General features: G+C 42.7%; 1 protein-coding gene across 1 annotated transcript in view; it reads right to left on the reverse strand.

Moving 5' to 3' along the window:
- GATA4 (GATA binding protein 4) overlaps nucleotides 1-18,491 on the reverse strand; it is a 108,645-nt gene that overhangs the window by 23,206 nt on the left and 66,948 nt on the right. The window contains 1 exon segment of the mRNA XM_029596140.1: nucleotides 132-298. Within this exon segment, the coding sequence (XP_029452000.1) occupies nucleotides 132-298 (167 nt within the window).

Here is an 18,491-nt window from a genome sequence, read left to right on the forward strand (position 1 = left end):
TTTTTGATTAGAATGTGCTGACTCAGGCATCCTGAGATTGTTCCTTTTTTAGTAGAAGGACAAAGAGTGTGATGCAGTTAATTCAAGAGCCCAAACTCTCAATGCCTGAGATTGCAAAAGTGCCTCCTCACCAGCCTTCTCTGGGGCTTGATCAAGGGTCGATTGATGCCATTCATCTTGTGGTACAGGCCACATGCATTGCACAGGTAATGGCCGGTGCCATCCCTCCTCCACAGTGGTGTGGACATCGCTCCACAGTTGACGCATTCTCGGCCCTCTGAGAAATCGTCAAAGAATTCTGTGGAGAAGAAAGTGAGAACTTATAAAACAATCATTTTACTAATAAAGCAAAAAAAGAACAGTATTGAGGTACAGATATTATGGATTTTTTTAGGTTTGCAAAAGATATTTCCTTTTTTGCTAATGACATTTATCAGAGGTTTGCTAATGACATTTATCAGAGGTGAACATATTTTGGGAAAACTTGGGCTCCAGCCCACATTTTTTTGGAGCCAGGGTAAAGCATTTCTTTAGAGTTTTTTTTTTAAATGTTGTAGCCTTTTTTAGTCTTGTTTTCTCCATCTTTTCATTTGCATTTTGTTGTAACTTTCTTTGGCCTACTCCCAGCCTTTCTCTCCTCTTCCCTCCCATGCCCTCCAACCTGCTGAGGCCGCTCTCTTCTTGGACCACGTCCACTTTTAATGCCGCATCTCCTGCTTTCCGACAAAACTCAGCTTTTGCCAGGCCCAGCTCCCATCTTCTGACTACCTACTGCAACTTGTGCCCCAACTCTGGCCTAGGCCGATTCCTTTTCTAACTGCTGCCCAATGCTCCTCTCCCGGGTGCAGATGCCTCAGGCCAAATTTTAGGTATCAGGCATTCTTATACCCACGATTTTTCCAGCCTTGCTCCTCATGTTTTTCTTAAGTGAAAGGACTTTGAGGATCCTACTTTTGAGTTTGTGCATGAGAGAGAAAGTATGACTTTATTTAAAGTTTGGACTCAACTGATGCAAAATCAGGACTTAGGAAAACTGACATCTAAAAGATGACCTGTGTGTCTTAGAAAAAGTGTACACTTTCCTTTTGCATGCTCTTTAAGGGGCCGTTTAACTAAACTGCATTACGTTTACTGCAGGGAAAACTACCTCAGGATTTACTAAATGTGGTAGCACGGTAGTTTTCCACATGTTTCCTGGCATAGCAGTGCACCATGGAGGCCCCTCATTCCCACAAGCCCTGAATCCAAAAATCTCTAGGGGATCTAGTGGAACCTATCTGTCCCAACCCCTCTGCTACACCTTTTAGCAGTTAAAAGTAAAAAAAAAAAAAAATCCATTTGGGCCCACCCCCATAGGATGGAAGCCCCAACCTCTTCCCCTCTTCAGACTTCTTTTCCTCTGGGAATCTCTCAAAACCTTACTTGATATCCCTGGTGGTGTATTGGTGGCAGAAACACCTACAGGCTCCTGGCCTGCTGGCGCCATTTTCAAAATGGTTCAGCTGGTGGAGATTGGGGAGAGCTGGTGGCCAGGTTTTAGTAGGCGCTGCTAATAGCATACAATAAAATGTTTTAGTGCATGCTTGTGGAAAATACTGCTCCCTAAATCAAAATTCTTTAAAAAAAAACTCAAAGAAAAAACCTCCATCAATGAAACTAAAATAAAATTTTCCACCTCTGCAACCTCTGAAACAAAACAAAACAAATCCTCTGAATACCCCTAGAGGCAATGTCATCGGTCAAATCTACATTTGATGAATGGGAAGGGAAAAAAACTACCGTAATTGGTCTAATAAATACCCCCGTTTTGAACATAAGGAGGGTAAATTTTAAAGATAGGAAGGACTGTGGGTATTTTTTACCTGCAGACATTCCACAGATTTTCAAAGTGATAGTACACACATACTTTGTTTTGAAAATTCTCATCAAAAGCATGCATACAAATTCCCCTCTCCCTCACAGAGTTGCACCTTCTCCTGGCATGGTATAATGTGTAAGGTGTATATTTACGCACACATTTTTAAAACTGAAAAGTATTACACATAAATCCAATCTCTACTCCAACTCTGCACCCCCCTCTCCAGAATGCCTCTTATTGGTGTGCACAAAAGTGAGTGCAGAATTGAGTTCCATGCATATTTTTTGTATGCAAAGACTGGCAAATTTTCTAAGGAGCCATTATGTGTGCAATAAACCACATTTTATGCATGTAAATGGCTTTGAAAATTCAGCTCATAAAAGATCATTTGTATTTATTTACTTATTTTATTTAAAAACATTTTTATACCGTCTTTTCACAGACATCAGCTGAGCAAAACAGTTTACAATAAAAACTTTTATAAAATAAAAACAAGAGATAAAATAAAATAAAATAGGAGATAATATCAACTAATTAAATGAAATTACCTGAAAAAAACCAGTAATCTATAAAATTTAAAATTTACATTAGGGGAGCTGCTGAGCGGAGAGGAGAGAGAGAGAGGAGTTCTGCTGCTGGTGCCTTGACGGCTTGTTAACGCCACCTGACACCCTTCGGAACAGCGGCGGGTTCTGGACCCGGAAGGAGACGCCCAGTGACGTCAGCAGCCTGTGTCTGCCTTTAAAAAGATCTGCAGACGCTGGAAACCCCGGGAGCTGCTGAGCGGAGAGGAGAGAGAGAGAGGAGTTCTGCTGCTGGCGCCTTGACGGCTTGTTAACGCCACCTGACACCCTTCGGAACAGCGGCGGGTTCTGGACCCGGAAGGAGATGCCCAGTGACGTCAGCAGCCTGCGTCTGCCTTTAAAAAGATCTGCAGACGCTGGAAACCCCGGGAGCTGCTGAGCGGAGAGGAGAGAGAGAGAGGAGTTCTGCTGCTGGCGCCTTGACGGCTTGTTAACGCCACCTGACACCCTTCGGAACAGCGGCGGGTTCTGGACCCGGAAGGAGACGCCCAGTGACGTCAGCAGCCTGCGTTTGCCTTTAAAAATATCTGCAGACGCTGGAAACCCCGGGAGCTGCTGAGCGGAGAGGAGAGAGAGAGAGGAGTTCTGCTGCTGGCGCCTTGACGGCTTGTTAACGCCACCTGACACCCTTCGGAACAGCGGCGGGTTCTGGACCCGGAAGGAGACGCCCAGTGACGTCAGCAGCCTGCGTCTGCCTTTAAAAAGATCTACAGATGGCGCGTCGTCGCCGTCGGCGCGCTACCTAAGCCGCGCGCTCCGTAAGGGGCGCGCGGCTTGGACCGGCTTAGACCGGCGAAGGCGAAGAAGGCGCCCAGGACTCTATTCCAGGACATCGGAACCTCTGGTACCTCTTCAGCCCTATATTGCCTTGCTACAGAAGAGTGAGTAACCCCATATTCATTGACTTTAACGTTTCCTTAACACAATGCCTCATACTAAAAGAAAGGGAAAGGTCAAGCAGGAGTCCTCAATACCAGCGAGACCTATCCCTACTCAATCAGTGATAACGGGATTTTACTCACCGTCGGCATATTTAACCCCTGAGAGGCCTATTATAGAGGAAGACAAGGAGCAAGTGTCTCCTCTATCAGGCGAAGTTAGTCTAAGTCCAGGAGCCCCATCAGTGCCGGCTCCCCCTCAGTCTACTGCCTATACCTTGGAGTCAGGCTCACATACCATACGGAAGTCGTTGGTAGTAGGGGGCTCAAATGAGGAGGCTCCAGGGATAAGGTCAGTACAAGAAAGCGAGCTTGGTGAAGCAGCTGTTACATCTCAAATGGGAGAGCATAAAGTCGGTGGAAAATCTAATGGAACAGATGGGAGTCCAAACGTTCCTGGAGAGAATATTCCTTCTCCAAACCTTGGGAACACTGACAGACAAGAACTGGAAGGGAACCTTTTGTTATCATCAACCCCAATTGTTAAATCTGTAAACCCTAAGAAAGTTTCCTTAGAAATGCTATGGCAAGCGATAACTGGTTTGCAAGTAAACATTGCAAATTTAAATGATAACATAAAAGAGATGCAGAATGTTATATTAAATATTAATCCTTTGGTCACTAATAATAGTGCGACGTTGGTAAAGGTGGAGGAAGAATTAAACTCGATTAAGAATGTACAGTTTAATATCATTAAAGGAGAAAATGTAATGGCCAAGAAAGTAGAAAACTTGGAAAATGTAGTCCGTTACCAAAACCTTAGAATAGTCAACTTCCCTAAGTGTAGATTAATGTCATCTAAAGAACAACTGAAAAATTATTTTATGAATGTTCTTTCAATAACATCTGAAAACCTACCTTTAATATCCAATGCGTATTTTATAGGACAGAGTAACCAAAGTAGCAATGTAAATGCAAATCAAGAATATCAGGAAACAACGTTAAATGTCACCGAATTACTAGAGACATCTCTCAGTGCCCAGGTAGAGAGTAGGGGTACTTTGTTAGTAAAATTTTCTCAGTCAGAAGACAGAGATAAAATTTTAAAACAGTTTATGTTAAATAGAACCTCTCTCTACCTGGGCCAGAAGATATGGATTTATCCAGACATAGCGAGAGAAACTCAAACTAGGAGAAAAAAGTTTATTGCATTAGCAAACCTTGCCAAAACGTTTGGGATTCGTACCATCATAAGGTTTCCATGCAAGTGCATAATGTGGGTGAATGATAAAAAGTATATATATTATGAACCACAGGACCTAGAAAAGTTCTTAGAAGGTCAGAGGGCTCAGGCAGAAAGAGACAGGAATTCTAGTCAGGATACTGTTGGGTCTTAATGCTTAGTCGACTTACTTCTGTTAATTTTGTTCTAAATTTATTTCCTATAAAGTTTCTTGCTTATAGTGGCTCCCTAGATTTGTTTGGTAACTGGAAGAAGGTGATAGGGTATGATTGTTAGATATTGAAGTTGCAATTATGGTAACCTTTTCTTCCTCAAAAATAATTTTCATGGTATGAACATTATTGAAATGTATTTTTGATTTTATTTTGTGAATTAAAATCATAAATAAAGAATTAAAAAAAAAAAATTTTACATTAAAGGACATACAAATAGGGGAGATAAAGTATTGGTTCCAAACAAATGTGTTAAGGTTAGCATCCCTTCTGCAGGATATTGCGCAAAGGAGAAAACAATGGAATGTCTAGTATCATGTTTTTGGGTTTTTTTAAGCTACGTAGCTGTCGGCAGATTAAAGATGAGCATGCCTCCTACCAATTACCCAACCGAAAATGGAATCAGAAGGCCTCATTACAATCTTGACAATTAAAGAAACCCTATTTGAATGGACAAGGAGGTATATAGAAGGACCCTTTGATAATGCCACCACTGGGTTGCGATACATTTTAGTTTTTGTGGAGGTAATCCCTTTCCATGTGTGCCCTATCAGCCAAGGCCCTAGCTTTACAGCTGATCAATTATTTAGCCTGGTGAGACTCCCTAAAGAGATTCCAGTTAATCAAGCAACACATTTTACAACCCAGCTCCTAAAAGAAATGTGTACTTTTCTTAAAATCACTGCGCTATGTCTTTATCCACCCCAAACAGATGGACTACTTGAGCAATTTAATAAAACTTTGAAATGACATCAGCAGGTGGAACAAACTGCAATAAGGGAATCTCCCCTGTAGTCTTCCACAGGGATTTCCCTATTTAAAGGTTTATATGGGCATCAACCTCTTAATATCTCAGATTTGAGTAAAGTGATAAAAGAAGGACAACCTTTAAATGAAGGAGGAGTAGCCTAGTAGTCAGAGCAGAGGGCTATAACCCCCACCAAACCAGAGTTCAAATCCACTGTGCACTGTGCAACCTTGGGCAAGTCACTTTACCCTTTGTTGCCTCAGGTTCAAAATTAGATTGTAAGCCCTGTGGGGTCAGGGAAATACCTACAGTACTTGAATGTAAGTGCCACAAAGTAGAATATATGTTGTTATGATGAAAGAACAGTTAAATTTAATCAGATTTTCTACTGAAAACCTTGCAAAGGCCCAGCATAACCAGGACCACCACCATACTGGTAAGAAAGAGGTAAAAGTATGGGAATATTTCTCAGGGAATAGTATGTTATTACTTTTGTCTAGGATTGAGGAGTAAAACATTGGCAGAGATTGAAATTACTTGCAATGTTGGTCCCATCAGCTATGAAGTTTTTCAGGTTGGCAGACATGGAGGGACTCATTCTTACCTTGCTAACCTTTTTAAACCTTGGAAGGCCCAAGACAACATGGGATCACTTTTCACAGGGCTGAGGTGCCTAACTTCGGTGCCTATTCAACCCGCAGTCGGACGCGGGTTGAATAGGCACTAATCCATCCCCTAATGCAATAAGGGGATTAGCGCCTATTCAACATGTGTCCAATACGGAGTGAATCTAATAGTGCAGATCACATGTAAATGCATGTGAATGAGGTTTTTATGCATTCACTCTGATGCAAAAAAAAAGGTGCGTCTGATGCACATTTAACAATCAGCTATTAACGCCTGCCTGGAGCAGGCGCTAATAGCCGAGCGTATTTAAAACAAGCACAGAAAAGAGAAAAAAAAATGCTTTTCTGTACTTATTTTAAATGCTTAAAGAAATTTTATTAAAAAGAAATGTTTTAATAAAATGTCGGGTGCAGGAAACGGACACTCAACTGACAAGCGTCTGTTTCCTGAACCCCTGGCATCTGTTTTCTTAACCGGCAGATGGCTGAGTTAGGAAAACCGATCGGGGTCGCGTTAGATAGGAGGCGCTAGGGCCTCCTTGCTAACACGACCTCCTAATTTAAATATTGCATGGCGCCCCCCCTTGGGGGTGCCTGAGGCGCATTAAGAAAGTGGGCGCTGACTGTTCAGTGCCCACTTTCTACGCAAATTTATTGCATCGGCCCCTTTGGGAATTAGGCACCTAAATCAGCCTTACCAAAAACTGACTAGGGCTGAGGGTGTATATTTAGGGGCCTATTTTCACTAGAAGCCTAAATTTAGGGGTCTAAAAAGTGAATGGCTGTGGGGGTGGCGGGAGTTAGGTGCTTAACACTGATTTTCAGCAGCAGATCTTAACCTAAGTCTTTGCAAAACAATTGCAGGTCTAAATTTAAGTTTGCAGAGTTTAGGTTCCTAAATTTAGTAAGATCATCAGCTGAAAATCTTCCAAAATTTAGGTGCATAATATGTAGAGATTTATTTTCGGTATTGAGCATTTTTGAAAAACTAACTCCTATGTTTATTGCCCCAGAAATTGATAAAGTAGACCTGGGGCCCAACCAGCTAACATCTCATCCCAAAAATAACAATTTAAAAAACTGATAAATCATTTTCCATTTTCTGCAATCTCAGGGACCGCACATTAAATATCTCATCATATAGAAACCAAATAGGGCCAGCGCAGTGGCTCAGTGTCCATGTTGTACACTGCCATGCAAAGAGCCTAGGTTTGATATGTGGGTCATGCCTTTCACTTTCTTGGTTGGCTGGGATGGGGATGCTGCAGAGGACATGTTCACTGCTCCCATAGGGAGGGAGTCCAAGTCATTCTGCGAGGGTGACCCCCGAGTGCCCATTTTTAGGGTTCATGATTGCAGGGTTTTGGAAGGCGCCCTGGGTGCAGAAATGGTCACTGCAAAGATTGAGCTAAAAGAAGTGGAGAAGGGACATAAAATAGGAGAAAAATCCTTGGGGATTTACAAATGGTGGCATATGATACTGTAGCCCAACAGTGGCCATTTCTGACTGACCTGGAAAACCAAAGGCTGTTTAACAAAATGGTGCTAACTTCAGGGCTGAACAAATTGGGACCCGGTGGGGCAGGATTGACTGAGAATCACTCCTGGCCTATTTCAATTGCTTCTTTTGCTTGCAATGCTATGGACAGGGTAAGATCAAGTCAGGTGAGGATGGGGGATATTGGAAAACCTGTACAAGGGAGGGGGGGGGGGGGAGGACAGGGACTGTTAATTTAAAAACTTCCATGACATGTAGAGTTATTTTCCCCCATTTCTGAAATGAAAGGAAATTGAAAAAAAAAAACAAACCCTAATTTTGGCAGCATTTTTTTGGTTCATTTTCTAATTAAATGAAAGTTTTTTTTGTTGTATTTTTAATTTTGTTAGAAAATAAATTCACATCCTAAGTGGTGAAACACAGCTCTGACTGATCATTTGAGAGGAAGGATTAATGATGAATCCAGCTAAGTGTGGTCTTCTTACAAGAGAAATAGAATACTTGGTAGGCAATAACTAACCAAGCCTTAGATTAATCATTTTGCTATAAATTTTGCAAGAATAGTGCCTGCGATAAAAAAAAAGGGGCATGGTTGAGGTAATTTTCCAGATATCGCAATGTGTGCTATTTTACTACATCACATAGGTATTTTAGCACAAAGTGCGTTAAATCAAGCCCTTACAGTGGTTCTCTCTCTCTCTCTCCAGCAGCCCAAAATGTGGTAAAAGCCTGTATGGGCACTTCTCAGCTTGTGATGTGAAAGTGATATCTGGAAAATTACCTAACCATGCCTCCCCACCCCCTTTTTTTTTTTTTAATCACTGGCACTATTCTTGCAAAATGTAAAGCAAAATGATGAATCTAGGCCTTAGTTAACAACTTAGCTCCAGCTGTAACTAAAATGTCTAGATCAATATACTAATAAAATAGTCAAGCCATGTCAGTCATTTGTTGTATTTACCTTTTCTAGAGAATGCCTGGTTTTTATCAGAGATAATGCAAATATTTCACCACCTTGTGCCTACTGTTGTAGCTCGGGGCAGTGCCAAGTCATCATGAGGAGCTGCCGTTGTGACCAGGGCAGCTTCTTGTCACCTAGAGGTATTGCCACCACTGTGACCTTGGGCATTAACAGGTTGCTGACAGAACCCTGCACTGATGTGGTCTAGAGCAATGTTTCCCAACCTCTCCTGAAGGCACACCTATCCAATTGAGTTTTCAGGATTTCCACAATAAATATGCAGAGATAGACTCACATACCCTGTGTATAATAAGATATATAGTATCTTATGTAGAGAGAACACAGTTTACATGCAGTGGACCAGGCTCAGCTCCATCAAAGATCTTTCATTGATACCAAGGTAGATATAGGGTAACACCTCTAACTTCTACACAAATGACAGTTACATAGGTTAATCAATAACACAGATGAGAGAGAGAGAGAGAGAGAACACCTATCTACAAGGGCCTCATAGTAGTTAAGTATTTATATCTCTATAGGAGGGCCACCTGATAGGTCAAGGTGAGGTGTTAGTGGTGGTTTAGGGTTTAGGGCCAGTTTGACATGTAGACTTAGACGTATGAACAGCACAGTACACCTTGGTGAAGATTTGACGTCATTTGGAGTGAGGAAAGTCTCACAAAGATGAAAATTCTACTATGTTCTCTCACCCTAGCTTGATGGACGCATTATTACATGCGTTAACGCCATAACGCCCTTAGATGCATGACCCCCATAGTTGGCAAAATATTTCTTTAACTGGCTACAATAAGAAAACATGTACTCTAAGTGGCTATATGTAAAATCATTATCTTTCAGTACTCACATGTAAGATGAGCTTTCGGCTAGGCTGGAATGTTGGCATTGACCCTTGGTATACTTTAAACATATCACAGTAATTTTCCATTTTGCACTAGCAGTTTTCCAGCACATTCTTTTCATACAGCATCTGCCTTGCAAATACTATGTATAACATTAAGCAGAAATATAGTATAATGCTTATGAATAATAAAAGAAAACTTTAAAATACCGACTTATGTTTGGCATTCCTGTTAAAATTGTTTTATTGCCTCTTGAACGCTCTAAAATATACCTTTCTCAGATGGGATCTCTCTCGTGCATATTCATTATGGATATCCTAAAAACCTGACTGGTTAGGTGTTCCTCCAAGGGAAGGGAAACACTGGCCTAGAGCAGCCTCATGTCATCATGGTACACAGAAAAGGAGAGACTGGCAGTAAGAGAAGGGGGAAAAGGGCTGGAGGAGAAAGAGACTGGAGGTAGAGAAGTAGGTGAGGTAAGTAGAGCAGAGGCTGATGGGAGGGGGATAAACAATAGGTAGGAGAGAATGCAAAAAGAGAAAAAGAATATGCAAAGAGAACAATTTCCCCTGATTTCTAAAATTGTGGCTGCCACCAAGTTTTTTATGCATTTTCCATCCCTGATTATTTTTCTCTGCTATTATACAAGACGAATCTTAGCTTATCGTTGATTTATTTGGTTGCACCCAATTGAAGATTACGTTTATTCAATGCTGCAACAAACTAGGGCAGGCTACAGCTGAACTGCTTGCAGTAGTCCTCGAGCTCTTGTTTCACCAGCCTTGGTAAATGTCCATTTAAAATTGCATTCATCAAAACGGCCCTCAAGGTTTCCAGCCAAAGGCACCTTTTAAAGCTTTCATTTGTTTGACAAAGCATTAAATTCTGCAGTTATGGGATTCATTTGACATCTCTTTTGCTCTTTGCTCCCTCCCTTCTGTGCTCGAGCCTGCAGAAAAGGAAACATTTATACAGGCAGCAAATTGCCTGAACAACTCCCACTGGGAGTGAGAACAATGAAACGAGGGGAGCACACTCCTTCCAAAACAGCAGTCATGCAGAGGCCAACAATTTCCCTTTCCTAGATCTGAACATACAGGGTGACAGGTCAGATTTATGCTTGATGTACGCGGAGGGTGGGCGGCAGTGACCTGGAATGCCATGGAAATATTGTTACAAGGGCGTGGTGCCTCCTTTTAATAGTGGGACCAGAAAATGCCAAATAGGTATTAGAAAGATGTCTCTTCATGCTGGGAAGATGGCCTGGACTTATCCTGTTTATTTATTTATTTATTTGATGAGTTTTATATGCCGTTATTCGGTTGAGCCATCATAACGGTTTACAAAAGTGTACAATATCTTGTAACTGAGCATTAGAAAGAACAGTAAACAGATTCTTAACAAATGGGTAGTAGTATAGAAACAATTGAACCATTAAACAGTATCAGCGAAATGGATATCGAGTCCAGAATGAGATAATAATAGGATAGAGGGGGAGGGGAAGTAGGAATCCTGTTGATGTTCACAAGGCCTTTTTGGCATTAGGAAATGGGAATTTGAAAAGTGCTAACATTTGCTGACAGCTGTGGTGCAGTGGCAAACATACCCAAATTAAAGCCACAGGTGTGGCCCCAGCCTGCTGAGCCAGTAGTTCCAGTATCCTGCAGAGCGACAGCACCATTGTAACGCACAAACGTCAGCCACTGTGACTTGGCCCCTGACCATTAGAAGTTTAATATATTCATTAAAAAAAGGCTTTTTAAATAAAAGAAATGGACTAATGGCTAAAAGATGTGCATGATATAACTAAATAAATAGCTTCAACTGAATAGCAAGGCAACAAGCTTTGCCTTACAGATTTTGAAATTTTCATTTTACCAGCCATGACACTGCCCCTTTAAATAGGAGTGCTGCCTGCCCTCCACGACTTCACGTACCCAAAATGCACAGCTAGACTGTCTGGCAGAAAAGGGCTCCAGTCCAGTTAATGTGTGTTTTGAGGTATTTGAATTTCAAAATATATTTTGAAAGCTTGTTTAAAAAAAAATCAGAAGGTGGAAGTCTTTGATTTCCTACATGTGTTCTTTCTTTTTCTTTAAAATTCAGGGGCCTTATCTATTTATCATTTTGACTTCCAAATTTGGAGACATTTTTGGCATCGGAAACATGGGGATACCTTCTCCTATTGCAGTGTTGGAGGGCCTACATTTTGTGTTCAGCTGGATCATGTCTAACTGGCTTCTTGCTTACCTTCATTAAGCAAGGTAGGAAACAGCACCCTGAAGCATTTTAGCACTTTGAAACTGTCATTTACTACTGCTGCTATGGTACAACTGTCTGGATTATGTAATGTGAGATTTCTAGCGTCTTTGAGGTAGATATTGAGCTGCTGCGTGGCTTGGTTAGTTAGCTAAATAAACGTATCCAACTTAGTCCATATATTTAGTAGCACTGCTGCATCACTGAATATATATCCAGCTATTTTTAAGTTAGCCAGATAAGTTTATCCAGTAAACTTTAGGAGAGCCCTATGAGCCGACCAAACTTAGCTAGATAAGTTATCAGGCTAACTATAAATATCTGAGTTAGCCGGATAACTTATCTGGACATGTTGGCTCCTTCCCAGAATGCCCTCATGCCATCCAACACTTAGCCAGCTAACTGTTTATCCAGCTAAATAAATGGTGGCTGCTCAGCAGGGCTGGATATTCAGTTGCCCTAACTTATCCAGGTAAATAGCACTGAATAATGCATCCTATTGATTAGTGTAGGGATCCTGCATTTGCTTTGCCCTTGTAGGGCCTAGCAGAGAATCAAGTGCTCCCCAGCAACTTCCAGATAAGTACAGCAAAGGCTGCAGGAAAGTAGGTGTATGGCTCCTGGAGGAAAAACCTAGCATGGCATTTAAAGCAAACATAACTGTTTTAAAAAGCATCGTCTTCTTTCTGAAGGGGGCATAGCTTTATATTTTACTGCTAGAGACCTGAGGGAAGCGTTTCAGTCCCAACCAATTTTTTGTTGACTAGCTGAAGTGGCAAAGTACAATTTTCCATGTATAAAATGATTCTAGCTAACTGCTTTTTTTGGAAAGACGATGTCTGGCAGAGTTAATGTGAAATCAGATTGATTAACTTTGGGAAACATTTTTCAGTAGTTCCTGTGTACTGTTTTTTGGTTTTGTTTTTTTTTAAGTAATATAAATAACTGAAGAAACAGTTTGGAAAAAACATGACAAATAATATAACTAGTAGTTTGCATTTACATGATTCTTTTAATCCTCACACTGTTTATGGGCACAGCTTCCTGAGAAACATGCTCAGCATCACCAGTAAGGTGGATTTTGGGTCATCGCCTGAACTTTGAAGAAACGCCGCTGTGTCTGTTCCTATTTAGCCTTCTCATTCAGTGCTCTAATGAGCTGTGTAGAAAGCTCTTCATTCAGCAGATTTTCTGTGTCTGTTTCACTTACTATTCATTGGAAACTGTGCATTTCTGTTCAAAACAAAATAATGACTAATAGGTGAGTAGTGTTAAGAGCAAGCAGCGTTCTTTAGAGGTCTCTCGGCTTTCACCTTCTCCTTGTCTCCCTCATTCTCTCTTTCTTGTGCCTGGTGAAAGTGGCTCCTGTTAGTGCGGGGCTGGAGGTTTGTTTATAGTCGGAGAGAAATTTAATATCAACACCCCCCTATCAAAACCAGAGAAGCACCTCAATCAAGGCGAGGAGATTGTCCTTTAAACCACAGAAAGGCACTTACAACATTTAAACAGTTAAAAAAAAACAACTCCTCTGGTACTGAGAAACTGTTTCCTAAACCAATTTGTTATGATAAGAAATGAGACATATTTCAGATTCCTGTATGTATGGCATGGGAGGCTTCCCCATTAACCGAAGTACCTCTGTGAACTCACAGCATGCCTCACATCCCTTGTCCTGCGCGAAGGTATTGCAGAGGCCTGGTCTGCTTCTTGTAAGCTTTCGGATTCTTCAAAATGAGGAGAGCCCAGCTACAATTATTGCTCATTGTATATCACGTTCAGCCTGATTTATTAAGCTTTATTTTCCCATAGAGACAAAATGGGGAGGGGGGGGGAAATCCCTTCGTAAATAAGGCCCATTAACTTTACTTTTTATTGTCAAGAATTTAGTAAGAACTGGGCTTGATGTCACATGGTTTTACAACCAAGGAGAAGTGTAAGGGCTGTGCAATTAAACTTTAAGGCAGTAATGGAAAATTATTTTGAAAACGTAGGCATCAACTAAAATCTTAGGAGTGAGGAGGTGAAACAAGTTTGTAGCTCCCTCCTCCTCACGTTTCTTTTTGCTTTTTATGTTATATTTGTATAACTCTTCTCTCAAACAAACATTTGACCCGAAGCAGTTCACAACACAATAAATACCCCAGCAAATAATTCATAAAATACAAAACAACAACAAAATACAACAATCACAAAATCTAGACATTCCTAACATATGGATACATCAATAAATATAAATCATACATAATAATGTGTGTGGGTGTTCTGAGAAAGAGTATATGTCTTTGTGGTTGTTAATGTGTATGTGCCAATAAAGTTTCTGCAATCTAAAAAATCTATTTGTGACTGAGCATGCAGTGTCATTACTTGCAATTAGTTCAAGAGCCAGACCAGGAATCCAGAATATATCTCTATAAGAGATATAAGCAGATGTGTAGGAGAAATGAGGGCTGCAACTCTGCTCACCCATGGGCTCTAGAATGTGTTCAATTTCTTTAGTTATTTAGAAAAGAATATTTATTTTGGAGATATTTTGTCTCATGTCTGTTGGGTTCTAGGGTTGACTTAGTGTGTTTTTGGGAGCTGTTGATACACGTGCTGCAAGGAAAGTGCGTGAAGGCATCAGATTCCCCATGGGCCAGTTTTGAAAAAATCCCCTGGGCCAATATTTTCTTGCTATCTGTTAGGGAGCGCTAGCAGAGTGGTCCCGTTTCCGAGGAGATTGTATGCCCTTGGACCACGGCACGACCCCAGAGAACTCCAAGGCGGTACCGAGGCAGGCGAGACGTGTCCGAGCATGGGAGAAGACTGTAGACCAGGCCTCCGCCGACCTGCACAGCCTCAGTAAGGCCAACCACGCAAGGTTGGTCTCTGAGTGGTCCTCTGACCACTCCAAGCCCTTTCGAACCTGCCGCTGGGTAACGGCAAAGGCGGCAGGCCGGACAGGAGACAAGGCTGGACGAAGACTCTGGAACATGAAGACTCAGACGAGGAATGTGGAGACTCAGACAAGGAACGTGGAGACAGACGAGGAACTTGGAGACTCAGACGAGGAACTTGGAAAGACTGAGTGCTAGGAAGACTTAGACGAAGACTTGGAAGAACTCAGTGCTAGGAAGACTCAGACGAGGATTCATGAGCTGCGACGCAGTGCGCCCTACACAGCTCACCCATGGGTCTGGTCACGGACCACGCTGGATGCGGGGCAGACTCCAGGAGTAGAAGTGGAACTTGAGACTGGAACATGTCGAAGATTCAGTAGAGGCCTGCACCGGTGCGCGCCCTACTGGTCACGGACCAGTAGGGCGCCCTACACAGCCCACCCATGACTGGTCACGGACCACGCTGGAGCGGATCAGGTTCCGGCAGAGTCTTGGTCATGGATGGAAGCAGACACAAGGGAATCCGAGGGCCGGGATGAGAATCAGGACAGGACCAAGACGAAACTTGGCTTCAGGCAAGGATAACCCTCTGGAGGTTTGTGCTGCAGGCGAGAAGGCAGGCCTTGTACCACGAAGCGCCCTACACAGCCCCCCATGGGCTGGTCACGGATCACGACAGTGCCATGCCAGGAAAGGTGGATGAGGAACCAGGGATTCAGGACCTCAAGGATGGATCACAGAACATCAGGACTGGATCACAAACATCAGAAACATTAGGACTGGATCACGGACATCAGGAACATCAGGACTGGATCATGGAACATCAGGAGTGGAACACGTAACATCAAGACATCAACAGAGACCAAGAACGGAACAATGAGGGATCCCATGAGGAACAAAGAATGCCAAGCTGGAGTGAAGACGAGAAGTCCTAGGGAGGACTAACCCCTTGTGAAGGCAAGGACGGAGTGGAAGCAGGGCCCTTAAATAGAGGTGAAGATCATAAGACGTCCAGGGAGGAGTCCAGGTGGGGCCTGGGGCATATCCGGCCACGGGCCCTTTAAAAGCAGGGAGAAGATGCGGCCGCACCCCTTAGGGGAAGTAGGCAGGACCCTGGACAGCGACCATGCTGCTGTTCAATAGCAGGAATGAAGCAGGAGGAAGCTGGGCCTCAGAGCAGACCCCGAAGCTGGAGGTGGCATCCGAGCCGTGAAGAGGAGAACAGAGGACAGCTCCTGCCATGGAGGCGAGGCCGGGGACTGCGGCCTCTGGGCCGCGAAGCAGAGAAGACGGCGGCGGCTGCACCAGCCGCACTGAGGAGCATCAGCAGCCTCCTGCCGCATGTGAGCACAGCAGCCGGCTGAAGAGAGAGGTGAGAAGCCTCCCGTGGCTCCGGCCGCAAGAGGAATCATAACACAATCTGCCCCTGGTAAAGTTACCCATGTCAATATCTGGTACCTTGTCACACTACCCTCTGTCCTTATCTCCCAGTGCTCTGTTTAGTGATAATTCAACAATTTTAGTCTGTTTAAAACATCCAAACGCTACAACAAAATCATGGGACTAATTTGAAAGCAAAAATGACTCTATAGCACTAATTTAACACTGCATTAAATCTAAAATTCCTCAAATAAAATGAAAAACTCAATTACAAGGGGTCATCATATGAAAGTGAAGGAGTTATAATTATAGGAGGTTATAATTATAGGAGCCAAAACATTGACCTAATTCAAGCATGCATGGGATAGGCACAAAGGGACCTAGAACAAAGACCACAGATCAAGTAGGGTTTGTGACATCCCAGTAAGCAGGCACAAATGGTCAGAACAAATTGTTCGTATCTACTGCTAACTTCTATGTTTGTATTTTCCATTCATACCACAACCAGAACTGGTGACTGACTTTAACTCATCAAGTAGCACAGAGTTCCCATAGTTCTAACCAGACTGTCCAAGTTTGCCATAGTGACTTGAAGACAGGGGTGGAAACGGGAAGCGGACAGAGCCAGATAACCCTATTTTTCTACAACCGCCCTCCCCCCCCCCAAAAAAAATGCTGAAAATAGCATTTGGTACATTTCAATTATAACAGAAACAGAAGGCGATTTACAAATAATTATCATCATCAAATGTTAACAATATGGTCTAACAATCACAAGAAAAGAGAGAGTATGGTAATAACCTAAAAAAGGATAATACCAAAATATACAGTATAAGTACACAGGAAGGAAATAAAACAAATAGCATAATTCCCCGGCTAGCTGAATTTTTCTATGTCAGATGGAAGGAGTGAGCTTGAGATTAAAAGAATAACATTGTCCAAGCAAGCTTTTCAGAAAATGGGAATTATGCTGAAGAAGAGACATTTCACCAGGGATACTAAAGTTCATGTGCTGAAATGTTTTGTCTGGTCCATCTATAAGGATGTGAAAGTTGGCCAATTAGCCAAGCTATGCAAAGTAGATTAGCAGCACTGGAAATGTATATTAGGAGGTTTCTGATATTATCTTGGACGCACAATAAAAAGACAAATGAGGAAGCGTTACAGAGGTCAAGAATTTGGAGGTCTCTTCTGAAAGTAGCAAAAAATAGGAAGGTTCAATTTTAAGGACATTTCATGAGAGCGGAGGGTTAAAAAAATTCTTGCAATAACAGGCATGATTGAAGGGAAAAAGAGCAGAGGGAGACAGGCTCAAATAAAAGAATAACATGAAGGAGTTGGATGGAAAACAGAAATACCAAAACAGCCTTACAGGCTACCAGTGAAAGAAGTAGATGCAAGGCCATCACAGAGAAGGCACAGCGCAAACAGGTTGCAAATATTAAGGGGCCAATATAATAAGGGGTGCTAAATCTATCCTGAGTTTTTACTCCCGTTTTAGCACGGGTCTTTCGGCACTAATATAGCCCTGGTATGTATAAAGGATTTTAGGGCCAAAAAATCCTGCACTAAAAATCCCATGGCAGGCTTAGCGCAGGTGCATGCAAATTGCAGGGCGATAGCCTAATGAGCTATTATCCTGCAATGCAAAGAGGTGTGCTAAGCAAGAGACTGCCTAGCGCGTCTCCTACTACTGCGAGAAATTTAACCCTGCTCAGTGGTGGTATTGAAGGATTAAAAAAAATGAATATTAAGTGTTGGACTCTTAATATTAATTTATTCACTTTCTGCCGAGGGGGGAGTTGTGGTCTGGCAAGCTTTGTTTTAAGACGTGGACCTTCCAAATGCACCATTTCAGGTAGAGGACCCCCTGGGTCAGACCCAGACCGCTTGGCCCATCGGGCCAGACCTTGGGGGTGGGGAGGGAGCTTTGGTCAGATCAGCCGCTGGTGCTGGTCTGGATCTAAGCATCAGGTCTGAATGGATGCTTATATTAGCTCCCATTTTGATTGTGGGTGCCTGATGCAGTTGTGGGTGCACAGCCATGTCTCCTGGGCACCTGATGAAATTGTGCGCTAGGGATGCACGGTTTTTCCCTGGCGTGTCCTTTTTAATGCAGCAGCTCATTGTAATATTGCATCGGGTGCCTGGGAGAGGTGGCTGTGTGTGCATTAGGAAAGCGGGCGCGCAATACGAGCGCCTGTTTTACCGTGCGTCTTATTGCATCGGCCTGTGAGTGCAGAAAACAGAACTACCGGCAGCAGCACAGCGCCACTGAGCAAGTTTTACACATAGGAGGGCAGTGATCACCAGATGGTTTCTGTGGGTAAATGCATGTTTGCCCGCGTATAAAGCACAACTTGATTATTGCCTCCCTCCTCCCTTTATTGCAGGTAAACGTACCCTTGCTGTGAACAGCACAAATAATTTACTTGCGAAAAACAGGGGTGGGGACAGATCAGGAAAGGCAAAGCATGGTCGGAGCTTGTATACTCAGATCATCAA

Source organism: Rhinatrema bivittatum, chromosome 3 (assembly GCF_901001135.1).
Source record: "Rhinatrema bivittatum chromosome 3, aRhiBiv1.1, whole genome shotgun sequence".
Classification (NCBI taxonomy): Eukaryota; Metazoa; Chordata; class Amphibia; order Gymnophiona; family Rhinatrematidae; genus Rhinatrema; species Rhinatrema bivittatum.